Source organism: Scyliorhinus torazame, chromosome 7 (assembly GCF_047496885.1).
Source record: "Scyliorhinus torazame isolate Kashiwa2021f chromosome 7, sScyTor2.1, whole genome shotgun sequence".
Classification (NCBI taxonomy): Eukaryota; Metazoa; Chordata; class Chondrichthyes; order Carcharhiniformes; family Scyliorhinidae; genus Scyliorhinus; species Scyliorhinus torazame.
This window is the reverse complement of record NC_092713.1, coordinates 6,945,702-6,964,205: the sequence shown is the minus strand read 5'-3', so window position 1 is coordinate 6,964,205 and position 18,504 is coordinate 6,945,702. Positions and strand designations below refer to the sequence as shown.

Here is an 18,504-nt window from a genome sequence, read left to right as displayed (position 1 = left end):
TCTTACGAAGCTGGTGTGCCAGCATCCGACTCGCCTTCTCCCCATACTCATACGTCGCCCCCTGCGCTTTCCTCCACTGTGCCTCTGCTTTCCTCGTGGTCAGCAGGTCGAGCTCCGTCTGGAGGTTCCGCCGCTCCCTAAGTAGTCCCTCCTCGGGGGCCTCTGCATATCTCCTATCCACCCTCAAGATCTCCCCCACCAACCTCTCCCTCTCCCTGCCCTCTCTCTTCTCCCTGTGGGCCCTGATGGAGATTAACTCTCCCCTGACCACCGCCTTCAGCGCCTCCCAGACTACCCCCACCTGCACCTCCCTGTTGTCATTGGCCTCCAAATATCTTTCAATGCACCCCCGCACCCGCCTGCACACCTCCTCATCCGCCAATAATCCCACATCCAGGCGCCACAACGGGCGCTGGTCCCTCTCCTCTCCTAACTCCAGCTCCACCCAGGGCGAGGCGTGGTCTGAGATGGCTATGGCCGAATACTCCGTTTCCTCCACTTTCGCGATTAGCGCCCTACTCAAAATTAAAAATTTGATCCGGGAGTAGGCTCTGTGGACGTGGGAAAAGAATGAAAATTCCCTGGCCAGTGGCCTGACAAACCTCCATGGATCCACTCCCCCCATCTGGTCCATAAGCCCCCTAAGCACCTTGGCCGCAGCCGGCCTCTTACCCATCCTGGACCTAGAGCGATCCAGTGCTGGGTCCAGCACCGTGTTGAAATCCCCCCCATTATCAAGCTTCCTACCTCCAGGTCCGGAATCCGACCCAGCATGCGTTTCATAAATCCGGCATCATCCCAATTTGGGGCATATACGTTTACCAGTACCACCCGCACCCCCTGCAACCTACCACTCACCATCACATATCGACCTCCATTATCCACTACAATATTCAGTGCCTCGAACGACACCCGCTTCCCCACCAGTATTGCAACCCCTCTGTTCTTCGCATCCAGCCCTGAATGGAAGACCTGTCCTACCCATCCCGTTCTCAGCTTAACCTGATCTGCCACCTTCAGATGTGTCTCCACATCTAGCCCTTTTGCTCCCCCCATAACACTCCCGTAAGTCAGCTGACTCCTGCTGACCCCGGCCTCTCCCGCCATTCCATCGACCCCCCCTTCCAGTGTGAGAATCCCCCCTCCCTGGCAGTCAGTGTGCGCTCCTCTCCAGCACTGCCCATCCCCCCCGGCCCCCACCCCCGTCCTTCCCAAGCGCGGGAAAAAGTCCGCGCTTTCCTGAACCGGCCCCGCCCCCTCTGGCGCAGCTCCTTTTGCGGCCTTACCCCAATTCCCCATCCCCGGGCCTCCACTCCCCCTCTTCCTTCGTGGGGGTCTGCCCCTCCAACCCCGACGCCCACACTCTCCCACAGTCTCCCCATCAAATCCCTTCACCCATCCCCATCCAGCACTCAACCAAAGGAACATTCCCTGAACATAATAAACACCAGAAACACAGTAAACATCCCCCCACAACAAACCCTCAATTTGAGTGCAACTTTTCAGTCCGTATAAAGCTCCATGCCTCATCAGGCGTTTCGAAATAGTGGTGCCGATCCTGGAACGTGACCCACAATCGCGCTGGCTGCAGCATACCGAACTTCACCCCCTTCCGCTGGAGCACCGCCTTAGCCCGATTGAAACCAGCTCTCTTCTTGGCCACCTCTGCACTCCAGTCCTGGTAGATTCGGATCTCCGTGTTCTCCCACCTGCTGCTCCGCTCTTTCTTGGCCCATCTCAGGACACACTCTCTGTCCAGAAAGCGGTGGAACCTCACCACTACAGCCCTTGGCGGCTCGTTGGCCTTGGGTCTCCTTGCTAGGACCCAGTGAGCCCCATCTAGCTCCAGGGGCCTCGGGAAAGCTCCCGCGCCCATCAGCGAATTGAGCATCGTGCTCACATATGCCCCGGCATCGGGCCCTTCCACTCTTTCAGGGAGACCCAGAATCCGAAGATTCTTCCTCCTCGACCTATTCTCCAGGTCCTCAAATCTTTCCGCCCACCTCTTGTGCAGCGCCTCGTGCACCTCCACCTTCACCGCCAGGCCCAAGATCTCGTCCTCGTTCTCCGAGGCTTTTTGCCGCACCTCCCGGATCGCCGCCCCTTGGGCCTTCTGGGTCTCCACTATCTTCTCAATTGCCGCCTTCATTGGCGCCAGCATTTCGGTTTTCAGCTCCTCAAAGCAGCGTTTAAGAAACTCCTGCTGCTCCTGCGACCACTGCGCCCACGCTGCTTGGTCTCCACCCGCCGTCATCTTGTTTTTTCTCCCTCTCACTTTTCGCTGCTCCAAGATCACTTTTTTCACCACTCCACTCCTGGTCCAATCCATATAATGTCGGGGGGGGGCTTGCTGTCACCTTCCCACACTGGAAGCCGTCGAACAATTGCTGTTGGGGCCCCTCTAGAGAGCCCAAAATTTGGTTCCCGGCGGGAGCTGCGATCTACCTAGGCATAGCCGCAACCGGAAGTCCTCACTAACACCTTATACAATTGCAGCATAACCTCCCCAGTCTTAAACTCCATCCTCTAGCAATGAAGGACAAAATTTCATTTGCCTTCTTAATCAGCTGTTGCACCTGTAAACCAACTTTTTGTGACTAAGGAGGTAGTGATAGGCAAGCTAATGGGAGTAAAGGTAGACAAGTCTCCTGGCCCTGATGGAATGCATCCCAGAGTATTAAAAGTGATGGGTAGGGAAATTGCAAATGCTCTAGTGATAATTTCCCAAAATTCATTAGACTCTGGGGTGGTCCTGGCGGATTGGAAATTAGCAAACGTGACACCACTGTTTAAAAAAGGAAGTAGGCAGAAAGCGGGTAATTATAGGCCACTTAGCTTAACTTCGGAAGTAGGGAAAATGCTGGAATCCATCATCAAAAAAGAAGTAGCGAGGCATCTGGATGGAAATTGTCCCATTGGACAGACACAGCATGGGGTCATAAAGGGTAGGTCGTACCTAACTAATTTAGTGAAAATTTTGAGGACATTACCAGTGCGGTAGATAACGGGGAGTCAATGGATGTGGTATATCTGGATTTCCAGAAAGCCTTTGACAAGGTGCCACACAAAAGGTTGCTGCATAAGATAAAGATGCATGGCATTAAGGGGAAAGTAGTAGCATGGCAGCACGGTAGCATTGTGGATAGCACAATTGCTTCACAGCTCCAGGGTCCCAGGTTCGATTCCGGCTTGGGTCACTGTCTGTGCGGCGTCTGCACGTCCTCCCCGTGTGTGCGTGGGTTTCCTCCGGGTGCTCCGGTTTCCTCCCACAGTCCAAAGATGTGCAGGTTAGGTGGATTGGCCGTGATAAATTGCCCTTAGTGTCCAAAATTGCCCTTAGTGTTGGGTGGGGTTGCTGGGTTGTGGGGATAGGGTGGAGGTGTTGACCTTGGGTGGGGTGCTCTTTCCAGGAGCCGGTGCAGACTCGATGGGCCGAATGGCCTCCTTCTGCACTGTAAATTCTATGATAATAGAGGATTGGTTAATTAATAGAAAGCAAAGAGTGGAGATTAATGTGTGTTTCTCTGGTTGGCAATCAGTAGCTAGTGGTGTCCCTCCGGGATCAGTGTTGGGCCCACAACTGTTCACAATTTACATAGATGATTTGGAGTTGGGGACCAAGTGCAATGTGTCCAGGTTTGCAGACGACACTAAGATGAGTGGTAAAGCAAAAAGTGCAGAGGATACTGGAAGTCTGCAGAGGGATTTGGATAGTTTAAGTGAATGGGCTAGGGTCTGGCAGATGGAATACAATGTTGACAAATGTGAAGTTATCCATTTTGATAGGAATAACAGCAAAAGGGATTATTATTTAAATGGTAAAATATTAAAACATGCTGCTGTGCAGAGGGACCTGGGTGTCCTAGTGCATGTGTCGCAAAAAGTTGGTTTACAGGTGCAACGGGTGATTAAGAAGGCAAATGGAATTTTGTCCTTCATTGCTAGAGGGATGGAGTTTAAGACTAGGGAGGTTATGCTGCAACTGTATAAGGTGTTAGTGAGGCCACACCTGGAGTATTGTGTTAAGTTTTGGTCTCCTTACCTGAGAAAGGACGTACTGGCACTAGAGGGTGTGCAGAGGAGATTCACTAGGTTAATCCCAGAGCTGAAGGGGTTGGATTACGAGGAGAGGCTGAGTGGACTGGGACTGTACTCGTTGGAATTTGGAAGGATGCGGGGGGATCTCATAAAAACATATAAGATTATGAAGGGAATAGATAGGATAGAAGCAGGGAGGTTGTTTCCACTGGCGGGTGAAAGCAGAACTAGGGGGCATAGCCTCAAAATAAGCGGAAGTAGATTTAGACCTGAATTTAGGAATTCCCAGCCCAGTGAAGCAGTTGAGGCTCCTCCATTAAATGTTTTCAAGATAAAGACAGATAGTTTTTTGAAGAATAACGGAATAAAGGGTTATGGGGCGGGATTCTCCGACCCCCCCGCCGGGACGGAGAATCACCGGGGGGGGGGGGGGGGGGGGGCGTGAATCCCGCCCTACTGCCCCGACGCCGGCTGCCTAATTCTCCTGCGGCAGTTTTTTGGCAGGGGCGGGAATTGCGCCGCGCCGGTCGGGGGCCGTTGGCAGCGCCCCCCCCCCCCGGCGATTCTCCACCCCACGATGGGCCGAGCGGCCGCCCGTTTTCGGCCAGTCACGCCGGCGTAAATTACACAGGGTTTGTACTGGCGGGACCTGGCTCTGCGGGCTGCCTGCGGAGTCCTCGGAGGGGCGCAGAGGGATATGGCCCCTGGGGGGCTCCCACGGTGGCCTGGCCCGCGATTGGGGCCCTCCGATCTGCGGGCGGGCCTGTGCCGTGGGGGCACACTTTCCCTCCGCGCCGGCCGCTGTAAAGCTCCGCCATAGCCGGCGCAGAGAAGAAATCCCCTGCGCATGCGCAGGGATCACAGCAGCGGTTCTGGGAACACGATGGCGCTACTGCGCATGCGCAGGGATCACAGCGGCGGTTCTGGGAACACGATGACGCTCCTGCGCATGCGCAGGGATCACAGCGGCGGTTCTGGGAACACGATGGCGCTCCTGCGCATGCGCAGGGATCACAGCGGCGGTTCTGGGAACACGATGGCGCTCCTGCGCATGCGCAGGGATCACAGCGGCGGTTCTGGGAACACGATGGTGCTCCTGCGCATGCGCTTACCTGTGCTGGCCGGCGGAGGCCGGCGGAGGCCCTTCGGCACCAGTTGGCGTGGCGCCAATCACTCCAGCGCCGGCCTAGCCCCCGAAGGCGGCCCAACGCCGGAGTGGTTCACGCCACTCTTTGGCGCAGGTGCGGCCCGCGGGCCGGATACGGGAGAATCCTGCCCATGGTGTTCGGGCCGGAAAGTGGAGCTGAGTCCACAAAAGATCAGCCATGACCTCATTGAATGGCGGAGCAGGCTCGAGGGGCCAGGTGGCCGACTCCTGCTCCTAGTTCTCATGTTCTTATGTTCTCCATGTAGATTTATTGAGTTCTGTTCCTTTCTCCATGTAGATTTTCCTCACACTGTTCTTTCCTTCATTTGAATTTACCTCGCACTGTCCTTTTTAACTTATGGATTTATCTCGCACTGTCCTTTTTGCCATATAGATTGGCCGAGCATTTTGCTGTGCTGTTCCCATGCAGATTACGGATCAATGTTCATCTCCATATGACACTTGGGGCATGGTGTCTCAATCCAGAAAATAATAGGGAGGCTCTTAACAATTAACAGGTCGAATTCATGAATTTATAGATAATAATGATCAGGGGATAGTGAAAGGTTTGGAGCTTTTAACTTCAGAAAACAGAAGGCTGAGTGGACCCTGATGGAGTTCTTTAAACTTACAGCAGGATTGGATGGGATAGAGACATATGGCACGATTGTCCGGAAAGATTTCTAAATGAGACCAGCCCCAGGATTTGGGAGGCTGACCTGGTGAGGCTCCCAGACACGGTGGAGACCAGGAGGGATGTCCTGTTCCCTCGGGGGTCCTGGAGGGTGAGCCACAAGGCAGCCAGTACTGCCTGGGATGAGGTGGCGCCAACCGTTAGTTCCAACAGTATGGAATTGGAAAGCAGGGTTTTGCATGGTGCTGCGAGCGATTGCCCCCCAGTGCCTCACCCCCCATCCTCCCCTGGCGGCCCACCCCTGCGGAGGGACCCCCACCTCACACTGAGCACTGGGGTGGCAATCCCAGCATCCCCGGGCTCTTTGCCTGTGAGCAAAGATGGCTACCCACCCCCTTGCTCCCCACAGAAGCCCTTCCGCCAGGTTCATGCTTTTAAAAAGGAAGCCAGCGTGACCACTTGCTGGGGAGGCCGCTAAATGACAGGAGGCCATTGGATATGGGATCGTTCTCGTTGATTGAATGGAAATTGGGCTTGAGGGATGATAATTGGTTTTTCATCACACTACCGCGAGATCCCGTTTTGTCTACGGGAGTGGGCCAGTTGCATTTCAAACTGTTTGGCTCCCGGCGCGGATCTCGTTTCTAGCCTCTCCCGCTATTCACCCGCCTCGTTACGCTTGAGTGAGAGTGTAACGAGACTGGAGAATCGCACCCATGGTTTCCACTTGTAAAGGAGCTACAGCTGGAGGTCAGAAATAGGATTGTCACCAAACAATCTAAAGGATGACAGATATGAACAGTAGAATAATTCTAACCAAGCAGCAGGGGTTATTTAATACCCTGGTGTTAATGTGATTGGAATGTTGACCTCCGTTAATATGAGTGCTGCATTTGACTCCAGTGCCATTTAATATTTCTCCCACCCCAAGGCAGCTGACCATGCAAGCTGAGAACATTGCTGCAAGAAAGGCTGCCAGTACCGTTCTTTCACAGGCATCACGGAACAGATTGCTGCATGCCAGAGCCAGGGTGGCAGCGCAGAAGGCACGGCGACACACCGCAGAAACCACTGGCCCGGTGACAGCTGAGCAGAATGCCCCTCCCACACAGAAATTGCCGGAAATTTCCCCTCAGCTCCCATTGACCCAGTCTGAGGCAAGTGCTCCATCAACCTGACAGCCAGGAGATCTCGCAAAGTCAGGCCCCGATATACAGTCACAAACCTTCTCGATTGCACGATTCACGGTGACATTCTTCCCAGGGCTGGTATTGTTGGTGTATAACCGACCCCACCTGACACTATATTGTATAAGTTGGTAATTATTTTGATCATCAGTGAATCCAGACTGTATTTCAAATCAAAGCTTGTAAAATATGATCGTATATAAACAAGGTGTTGGATTCTCACATTTATTCACAACACAGAACAGTACAGCACAGAACAGACCCTTCGGCCCTCGATGTTGTGCCGAGCAATGTCCGAAACCAAGATCAAGCTATCCCACTCCCTGTCATTCTGGTGTGCTCCATGTGCCTATCCAATAACCGCTTGAAAGTTCCTAAAGTGTCCGACTCCACTATCACAGCAGGCAGTCCATTCCACACCCTAACCACTCTCTGAGTAAAGAACCTACCTCGGACATCCCTCCTATATCTCCCACCCTGAATCTTATAGTTATGCCCCCTTGTAACAGCTACATCCACCTGAGGAAATAGTCTCTGAACGTCCAATCTATCTATTCCCCTCGTTATCTTATAAACCTCTATTAAGTCACCTCTCATCCTCCTCCGCTCCAAAGAGAAAAGCCCTAGCTCCCTCAACCTTTCCTCATAAGACCTATTCTGTAAACCAGGCAGCACCCTGGTAAATCTCCTTTACACCCTTTCAATGCTTCCACATCCTTCCTATAATGAGGTGACCAGAACTGCACACAATATTCCAAATGTGGTCTCACCAGGGTCATGTATAGTTGCAGCATAACCCCGAGGCTCTTAAACTCAAGCCCCCTGTTAATAAACGCTAACACACTGTAAGCCTTCTTCACGGCTCTATCCACCTTCAGAGATCTGTGGACATGAACCCCAAGATCTCTCTGTTCCTCCACATTCCTCAGAACCCTGCCGTTGACCTTGTAATCCGCTTTCAAATTTTTTCTACCAAAATGAATCACCTCGCACTTATCAGGGTTAAACTCCATCTGCCATTTTTCGGCCCAGCTCTGCATCCTATCGATGTCTCTTTGCAGCCTAAAACAGCCCTCCACCTCATCCTCTACTCCACCAATCTTGGTGTCATCAGCAAATTTACTGGCCCACCCTTCAGCCCCCTCCTCCAAGTCATTGATAAAAATCACAAATAGCAGAGGACCCTGTGGTACACCGCTGGTAACTGGTCTCCAGTCTGAAAATGTTCCATCTACCACCACCCTCTGTCTTCTATGTGATAGCCAGTTACTTATCCAATTGGCCAAATTTCCCTCTATCCCACACCTCCTTACTTTCTTCATGAGCCGACCATGGGGAACCTTATCAAATGCCTTACTAAAATCCATGTGTACGACATCAACTGCTCTACCTACATCCACACACTTAGTTACTTCCTTAAAGAATTCAATCAAATTTGTGAGGCAAGACCTACCCTTCACAAATCCGTGTTGACTATCCCAGATTAAGCTGCATCTTTCCAAATGGTCATAAATCCTATCCTTCAGGACCTTTTCCATTGTCTTCCCGACCACCGAAGTAAGACTAACTGGCCTATAATTACCAGGGTCATTCCTATTCCCTTTCTTGAACAGAGGAACAACATTTGCCACTCTCCAGTCCTCTGGCACTATCCCCGTGGACAGCGAGGACCCAAAGATCAAAGCCAAAGGCTCTGCAATCTCATCCCTTGCCTCCCAAAGAATCCTTGGGTATATCCCATCTGGCCCAGGGGACTTGTCGACCCGCAGGTTTTTCAAAATTGCTAATACATCCTTCCTCAGAACATCTACTTCCTCCAGCCTACCCGCCTGTATCACACTCTCATCGTCAAAAACATGGCCCCTCTCCTTTGTGAACACTGAAGAAAAGTATTCATTCAACGCCTCTCCTATTTCTTCTGACTCCATGCACAAGTTCCCACTACTGTCCTTGACCGGCCCTATTCCCACCCTGGTCATTCTTTTATTTCTCACATAAGAGTAAAAAGCCTTGGGGTTTTCCTTGATCCGACCCGCCAAGGATTTCTCATGCCCCCTCCTAGCTCTCCTAAGCCCTTTTTTCAGCTCATTCCTTGCTACCTCGTAACCCTCAAGCGACCCAACTGAACCTTGTTTTCTCACCCTTACATCCCTTTCCTTTTTCCTCTTGACAAGACATTCAACCTCTTTTGTGAACCATGGTTCCCTCACACGGCCATTTCCTCCCTGCCTGACAGGGACATACCTATCAAGGACACGCAGTATTTGTTCCTTGATCAAGCTCCACTTTTCATTTGTGCCTTTCCCTGACAGTTTCTGTTCCCATCTTATGCTCCCTAATTCTTGCCTAATCGCATCATAATTACCCCTCCCCCAATTATAAACCTTGCCCTGCCGTATGGCCCTATCCTTCTCCATTACAATAGTGAAAGACACCGAATTGTGGTCACTATCTCCAAAGTGCTCTCCCACAAACAAATCTAACACTTGGCCCGGTTCATTACCCAGTACCAAATCCAATGTGGCCCCCCCTCTTATCGGCCTATCCACATATTGTGTCAGGAAACCCTCCTACCCACACTGTACAAAAACGATCCCATCCGAACTGTTCGACCTATAGAGGTTCCAATCAATATTTGGAAAGTTAAAGTCACCCATGACAACTACCCTGAGACTTCCACACCTATCCATAATCGGTTCTGCAATTTTTTCCTCCACATCTCTATTACTATTTGCGGGCCTATAGAAAACTCCTAACAATGTGACCGCTCCTTTCCTATTTCTAACTTCGGCCCATATTACCTCAGTAGGCAGATCCCCTTCAAACAATGCTACTCCTCCACCTCTTTTACCACCTTCCCTACTCTTACTGAAACATCTATACCCCGGAGCTTCCAACAACCATTCCTGTCCCTGTTCTAACCATGTCTCCGTAATGGCCACAACATCGTAGTCCCAAGTACCAATCCACGCTCCAAGTTCACCTACCTTATTCTGGATGCTCCTTGCATTGAAGTAGACACACTTCAACCCACCTTTCTGTCTGCCGGTACACTCCTGCGATCTTGATACCCTCCTCAGTACCTCACTACTCTCAACACTGGCTTCTGGACTACAGCTCGTTTTCCCAGCCCCCTGACAAATTAGTTTAAACCCCTCTGAAGAGCCGTAGTAAATTTGCCTCCCAGGATATTGGTGCCCCTCTGGTTCAGGTGCAAACCGTCCTGTCTGTATAGAATGTGCTCCAATTATCCACGTACCTGAAACCCTCCCTCCTACACCATCCCTGTAGCCACGTGTTTATCTGCACTCTCTCCCTGTTCCTCACCTCACTAGCACGTGGCACCAGCAACAAACCAGAGATGACAACATGGTTTGTCCTGGCTCTCAGCTTCCACTCTAGCTCCCTAAATTCCTGTTTTAAGTCACCGTCCCTTCTCTTACCTATGTCGTTGGTACCGATGTGTACCACGACTTGTGACTGCTCCCCCTCCCCTTTAAGGATTCTGAAAACACGGTCCGAGATGTCACGGACCCTGGCAACCGGGAGGCAACATACCATCTGTGAGTCTCTTTCGCTGCCACAGAAACGTCTATCTCACCCTGAGACCTTTTGGACTGTTTCACTGTTAGCTGAGATAAAACGGGTAAATGGGAATGCTGCACTCCGATTTGGGACTCTCCTGATTAAGTGTCAGAGCATCAACTCCTTGCAGTACACACAGGGCTTGATCTGTCCCCTCCACCATCCCCCCCCCATCCACCCCCCTCCACCCCGCCCCCCCCAGAAAACAGGAGTGGAAAATCACCCCCTTCCCCACCCCAACCCCAAGGTGAGGTAGGGAGGTTTCCATCAGAGGTATCCCAGCTCTCATTGCCACCAGCAGCTCCAATTGGACTGCCTTGTGATGATACATGGTGACCTGACAGTGAAATGGTTTGTGTTGGGTTTGGGTCCAGGTGGGGTTTCATTCGTGTTCGCATGTTTTCTAAAATTCATTTTGACAGGATCTGGGCATTGCTGGCTCGGCCAGCATTTGTTGTACATCCTTAATTGCCCTTGAGAAGGTGGTGGTGAGCTGCCTTCTTGAATCGCTGCGGTCCTGAGGTGTAGGTACACCCACTGTGCTGTTCGGGAGGGAGTTACATAGAACATAGAACATACAGTTCAGAAGGAGGCCATTCGGCCCATCGAGTCCGCACCGACCAACTTAAGCCCTCATTTCCACCTTATCCCCGTAACCCAATAACCCCTCCTAACCTTTTTGGACACTAAGGGCAATTTAGCATGGCCAATCCACCTAACCTGCACATCTTTGGACTGTGGGGGGAAACCGGAACACCCGGAGGAAACCCATTCACACACAGGGAGAACGTGCAGGCTCCACACAGACAGTGACAGGGAATCAAACCTGGGACCCTGGCACTGCGAAGCCACAGTGCTAGCCACTGGTATTAACGTACTGCCCGAGTTCTAGGATTTAAACCCAGCAACAGTGAAGGAACGACAATATATTTCCAAGTCAGGGTGGTGAGTGACTTGGAGGGTCACATCCAGGTGGTGGGGTTCCCAGGTATCTGCTGCTCTTGTCCTTCTGGATGGTAGTGGACGTGGGTTTGGAAGGTGCTGCCTAAGGAACCTTGGTGAGTTCCTGCAGTGCATCTTGTAGATGGTACACAGGGCTGCCACTGTTCGTCAGTGGTGGAGGGAATGAATATTTCTGAAAGGGGTGCCAATCAAGCAGGGCTACTTTGTCCTGGATGGTGTTGAGCTTTTTGAGTGTTGTCGGAGCTGCACTCATCCAGATAAGTGGGGAGTATTCCATTACACTCCTGACTTGTGCCTTGTAGGTGAATATTACAAACAGCAGAGGTCCCAGTACTGATCCCTGCGGAACTCCACTAGTTACAGATCTCCATTTGGAAAAACACCCTTCCACTGCTACCCTCTGTCTTCTGTGGCCAAGCCAGTTCTGGATCCATCCAGCTAGTTCACCCCTGACCCCGTGTGATTTAATCGTTTGCACCAGCCTGCCATGAGGGACTGATCAAATGCTTTACAAAAGTCCATGTAGACAACATCCACAGCCCTTCCCTCGTCAATCATTTTCGTCACCTCCTCAAAAAACTCAATTAAATTAGTGAGACATGACCCCTCTTGTACAAAGCTGTGCTGCCTGTCGCGAATAAGATCATTCACTTCCAAATGTGCTTATCTCTGAGAATCTTTTCCAACAATTTCACTATCACTGACATCAAGCTGACTGGCCTATAATTACTTGGGTTATCCTTGCTACCCTTCTTAAATAACGGGACAACATTGGCTATCCTCCAATCCTCTGGGACCTCACCTGTGGCCAATGAGGACACACAGATTTCTGTCAGAGGCCCAGCGATTTTATCACTTGCCTCCCTCAGTAATCTTGGATAGATGCCATCTGGCCCTGGGGATTTGTCTACCGTAATGCTTTTTAACACATCTAACACTTCCTCACTCATAATAATGACTTGTTATAAAGTGTTTACATATCCCTCTGAGACACCACAATCAACGTGTCCCTCTCCTTTGTGAATACCGATGCAAAGTACTCATTGAGGATCTCACCTACTTCCATTGGTTCAGCCCAAGCCCGGATATTGTCCAGGGTTTTGCTGCATTTGGACATGGTCGGCTTCAGTGTCTAAGGAGCTGGGAATGGTGCTGAACATTTTGCAGTCATCAGCGAACATTGCTGCATCTGACCTTGTGTTCAAGGGGAGGTCATTGATGAAGCAGCTGAAGATGATTGGGCCGAGGACACTACCCTGAGGAACTCCTGCAGTGATGTCCTGGAGCTGAGATGACTGACCTCCAACCACCACAACCATCTTCCTTTGTGGCAGGTATGGCTCCAATCACTTTTTAGACCGAAATTCATAAAAAGTACATTCTTGTTTATTGACAGATCTGTATAAATCGCCAATACTCTGTACCAGGTTGTATTTCTGCTTGCCACCAGATCTCAGTTTCTTAGACATGTAACATTGCATCAGTCACAGCATTAGCTACATCAATATTACATGATCCTGATGTTAACCCTTTACTTTACATCTCCCAAGTCTTTACCCCAACTATATACACCCTCCTACATCTCCTCCCAAAGTCTGTGCGGTGCCTTGAACAATCTCCCTTGCCTGGCCCTGGTTTTGGTTCAAGGTTGAGGATCAACTGCACTCTCTCGTCGTTCAAGAGGAGTGTCTTCCACCCGGATGGTTGTAGAGTTTTTATTTGTTTTGGGTTTCTTGTCTCCATCCGAATCTGAATATTATGTTCAAGGTCCCATTGGTTTTCCTCCCCATGATATCGAGTCTCTTTGGTTGCTGCTGATATTTCCCTGGCCTGTCTCAATTCTACAAGCTCTCTGAAGGAGGGTCATAAAGACTCGAAACATTCATTCTGTGTCTCCACTGATGATGCCAGACTTGCTGAGTTTTTCCAGAATTTTCTGTTTCTATAAGATCTAGGTTGTGGGGGTCTTTCTGTTACAATGAAGGGGCAGCATGGTAGCATAGTGGTTAGCACAATTGCTTCACAGCTCCAGGGTCCCAGGTTCGATTCCCGGCTTGGGTCATTGTCTGTACGGAGTCTGCACGTTCTCCCCGTGTGTGCGTGGGTTTCCTCCGGGTGCTCCGGTTTCCTCCCACAGTCCAAAGATGTGCAGGTTAGGTGGATTGGCCATTCTAAATTGCCCTTAGTGTCCAAAATTTCCCTTAGTGTTGGGTGGGGTTACTGGGTTATGGGGATAGGGTGGAGGTGTGGGCTCTTTCCAAGAGCCGGTGCAGACTCGATGGGCCGAATGGCCTCCTTCTGCACTGTAAATTCTATGAGTCTATGAATATCTTCTTTCTGTCGATCTCGTATCCACCCTCGCTCCCCGGTCTTTAGCATTTTCCAGTCTCGCGCTCTATGCTTGAAGTTGAGATTAGGAGCTTGACCTTCATTGCTCCGCATGTTTCTGAACTTTTTCATGATCATTTGAGGAGATTCATCAGGTTGATTCCGGAGTTGAGAGGGTTGGCTTCTGAGGAGAGACTAAGTTGACTGGGACTATACTCATTGGAATTTAGAAGAATGAGGGAGGATCTTATAGAAACATATAAAATTATGAAGGGAATAGATAGGATAGCAGCAGGGAGGTTGTTTCCACTGGCGTGTGAAACTAGAACCAGGGGACCTAAAAATAAGGGGGAGCAGATTTAGGAATAAGCTCAGGAGGAACTTCTTCACCCAAAATGGTGGGTGCGTGGAATGCACTGCCAGCAGAGGTGGTGGAGTCAGAGTCATCAGGGACATTTAAGCGACTCTTAGACAGGCACATGGACAGCAGTAAATTGAAGGGGTGTAGGTTAGGTTGATCTTAGATTAGGATAAATGGTCAGCACAACATCATGGGCTGAAGGGCCTGTACTGTGCTGTACTGTTCTATGTTCTATGTTCTAAAGGGCTGTGAATCTGTGGAATTCCCTGCCCAGTGAAGCAGTTGAGGCTACCTCGTTGAATGTTTTTAAGCAAAGGTAGATAGATTTCTGAACAGCAAAGAGATTAAGGGTTATGGTATTCGGGGGGGAGAGTGGAGCTGAGTCCACAAAAGATCAGCCATGATCTCATTGAATGGTGGAGCAGGCTCGAGGGGCCAGATGGCCGACTCCTGCTCCTAGTTCTTATGTTCTTATGTTAGGTTGTAGTGCTTGTTATGGATCTTGAAGTTGCGTTCTCAGCCCGTCTTCACATCAATAGCTCTGATGATGGGAACACATTTTTTTTAACAGGGAGGTTCTGTAGTTAAGAAGAGCTAGGTTAGTATCTTTGTTCTTTTTCATCAATTCCATAATTGTTCAAATTCCTCTTTCTGCTTCTCCATTTGAAGCAGTTATGGAATAACTTGTTAGTAAGTTGAGCACTGATGTGTGGCACCACAACACCTGGGATGCCATGTGTCACAAAGATTCTTCTGAGTGATGTAAAGAGCCTCTGCCATAACACTGTGCAGTCTGCTCACTTCAAACCATCTGGAGTAGTAATTAATGACGATAATGAAAACTTTCCCTTTGAATACAAATAAATCACATCCATGGCCTGGGGGGGGGGGGGGGGGGGGGGGGAGAGCCTGCCCCAGTGGCTCATTCTGCCGTTGACGATTCACGTCACAAGTACAGCAATTTGTGATTAACTCTTCAATGGAGTGACTGATGCCTGACCACCAGACTGATCTGTGGGCTCTTGCTCTGCATTTCATTCTTCCCAAGTGGATTTTTTGGAGCAACATAGAAAATAGAAGCAGGAGGAGGCCATTCGGCCCTTCGAGCAAGAGCCATTCATTATGATCGTGGCTGATCATCAAGTTCAATACCCTGATCCCGCCTTCCCCCCATATCCCTTGATCCCTTTAGCCCCAAGAGCTATATCTAATTCCTTCTTGAAATCACACAACGTTTTGGCCTCAATTACTTTCTGTGGAGCATTCCACAGGTCACCACTCACTGGATGAAGAAATTTCTCCTCATCTCAGTCCTAAAAGGTTTATCCTTAACTATGACCCATGTTTCTTGATTTCCCCACCATCAAGAGCATTCTTTTTTAAATTCTTTCGTGGTACATGGGCTTTGTAGCTTATGCCGGCACTTATTGCCCATGCTAATTACCCTTGAGGGGCAGTTAAGAGTCAATCACATTGCTGTGGGTCTGGAGTCACATGTAGGCCAGACCGGGTAAGGACGACATGTTGCCTTCCCTAAAAATCAAAAATCAAGGGCGCCTACCGTTCCATCCCCTCACTGCACTTTGGGAAACCAGACCATAAGACGGTGCTCCTTCTCCCGGCATACAAGCAGAAACTCAAGCGGGAGAATCCAGCTAAAAAGGTCATGCAGTGCTGGTCCGAGGAAACAGAAGAGCTCCTCGGTGACTGGATAGAGACAGTGGACTGGTCCATATTTAAGAACTCAGCGACCAACTTAAATGAGTATGCCACCACCGTCACAGACTTCATCAGCAAATGTGTGGACGACTGCGTACCAAAGAAAGCAGTACGTACGTTCCCCAACAGGAAACCATGGCTCAATCGCGAGATTGACTCCCTACTGAAGGACAGGTTTGAGGCGTTCAAGTCAGGCGATCCTGACCTACAATAAATCCAGGTACGATCTCCGCAGAGCCATCCAGGATGCCAAGAGAGAATATCAAACCAAGCTAGAGTCACAGATAGACTCTCGGCGATTGTGGCAAGGACTAAACAACATAACGGGCTGCAAAGCGAAGCCGAGCAGTACCTCCAGCAGCAGCGCACCCCTCCCCGATGAACTCAGTGTATTTTATGTTCGGTTCTAGCAGGGAACCAACAATCCGCTGTCGAGTGCCTTAGCAGCCCATAACACACCCATACCCACCATCACAGCTTGCAACGTCAGATCGACTTTCCAGAAAGTGAACCCTCGGAAGGCGATGGGTCCATAAGACCATAAGACATAGGAGCAGAATTAGGCCACTCGGCCCATCGAATCTGCTCTGCCATTTAATCATGGCTGATATTTTCTCATCCCCATTCTCCTGCCTTCTCCCCATAACCCCTGATCCCCTTATTATTCAAGAACCTATCTATCTCTGTCTTAAAGACACTCAGTGAATTGGCCTCCACAGCCTTCTGCAGCAAAGAGTTCCACAGATTCACCACCCTCTGGCTGAAGAAATTCCTCCTCATCTCTGTTTTAAAGGATCGTCCCTTTAGTCTGCGATGGTGTCCTCTGCTTCTAGTTTTCCCTACAAGTGGAAACTATCCAACGTCCACTCTATCCAGGCCTCGCAGTATTTTGTAAGTTTCAATAAGATCCCCCCTCATCCTTCTAAACTCCAACGAGTACAGACCCAGAGTCCTCAACCATTCCTCATACGACAAGCTCTTCATTCCAGGGATCATTCTTGTGAACCTCCTCTAGACCCTTTCCAAGGCCAGCACATCCTTCCTTAGATACGGGGCCAAAAACTGCTCACAATATTCCAAATGGGGTCTGACCAGAGCCTGATACAACCCCAGAAGTACATCCCTGGCCTTGTATTCTAGCCCTCTTGACGTGAATGCTAACATTGCATTTGCTTTCTTAACTGCCGACTGAACCTGCACGTTAACCTTAAGAGAATCGTGAACAAGGACTCCCAAGTCCCTTTGTGTTTCTGATTTCCTAAGCATTTCCCCATTTAGAAAATAGTCTGTGCCTAAATTCCTCCTTCCAGAGTGCATAACCTCACACTTTTCCACATTGTATTTCATTTGTCACTTCATTGCCCACTCTCCTAGCTTGTCCAAATCCTTCTGCAGCCCCCCCTGCTGCCTCAATACTACCTGTCCCTCTACAGATCTTTGTATCATCTGCAAACTTAGCAACAGTGCCTTCAGTTCCTTCTTCCAGATCATTGATGTATATTGTGAAAAGTTGTGGTCCCAGCACTGACCCCTGAGGCACACCACTAGTCACCGGCTGCCATCCTGAAAAAGACCCCTTTATCCCCACTCTCTGCCTTCTGCCAGTCAGCCAATCCTCTATCCATGCCAGGATCTTACCCTTAACACCATGCGCTCTTAACTTATTTAACAGTCTCCTATGCGGCACCTTGTCAAAGGCCTTCTGGAAATCGAAATAAATCACGTCCCCTGGTTCTCCTTTGTCTAACTTCCTTGTTACCTCCTCAAAGAACTCTAACAGATTTGTCAGACGTGACCCCCCTTTGAAAATGAAACGAAAATGAAAATCGCGTATTGTCACAAGTAGGCTTCAATGAAGTTACTGTGAAAAGCTCCTAGTCACCACATTCCGGCGCCTGTTCAGGAGGCTGGTACGGGAATTGAACCTGCACTGCTGGCCTTGGTCTGCTTTACAAGCCAGCTATTTAACCCACTGTGCTAAACCAGCCCAAAGCCGTGCTGACTCAGTCCTATTTTATCATGCACTTCCAAGTACTTTGCGATCTCATCTTTAATAACAGACTCTAAAATCTTACCAATGACCGAAGTCAGGCTAACCGGCCTATAATTTCCCGTCTTCTGCCTCCCTCCCTTCTTAAACAGCGGTGTTACATTAGCCACTTTCCAGTCCTCTGGGACCCTTCCTGCCTCCAGTGATTCCTGAAAGATCATCACCAATGCCTCCACAATCTCCTCCGCTATCTCTTTTAGGACCCTGGGGTGTAGTCCATCCGGTCCAGGTGACTTATCCACCCTCAGATCATTCAGTTTCCCCAGAACCTTCTCCTCAGTGATGGCCACTGCACTCACCTCGGCCCCCTGGTTCTCCTGGAGCTCTGACATCCCACTGGTGTCTTCCAGTGTCTGGACGGGATCCCTGGTCGTGCACTCAGAGTCTGCGCGGACCAGCTGGCAGATGTGTTCGCGGACACCTTTAACCTGGTCCCTACTCTGCACCGAGGTCCCCACCTGTTTCAGGAAGACCACCATCCCGGTGCCAACG

At 50.1% G+C, this 18,504-nt stretch overlaps 1 protein-coding gene across 1 annotated transcript in view; it reads left to right on the top strand.

Moving 5' to 3' along the window:
- LOC140426010 (uncharacterized) overlaps nucleotides 1–7,230 on the top strand; it is an 86,282-nt gene extending 79,052 nt beyond the window's left edge. The window contains exon 8 of the mRNA XM_072510286.1: nucleotides 6,751–7,230. Coding sequence (XP_072366387.1) covers nucleotides 6,751–6,997 — 247 coding nt within the window. The 3' untranslated portion in view covers nucleotides 6,998–7,230. The remainder of the gene's footprint in view (nucleotides 1–6,750) is intronic.
- Nucleotides 7,231–18,504: the final 11,274 nt, after the last annotated feature.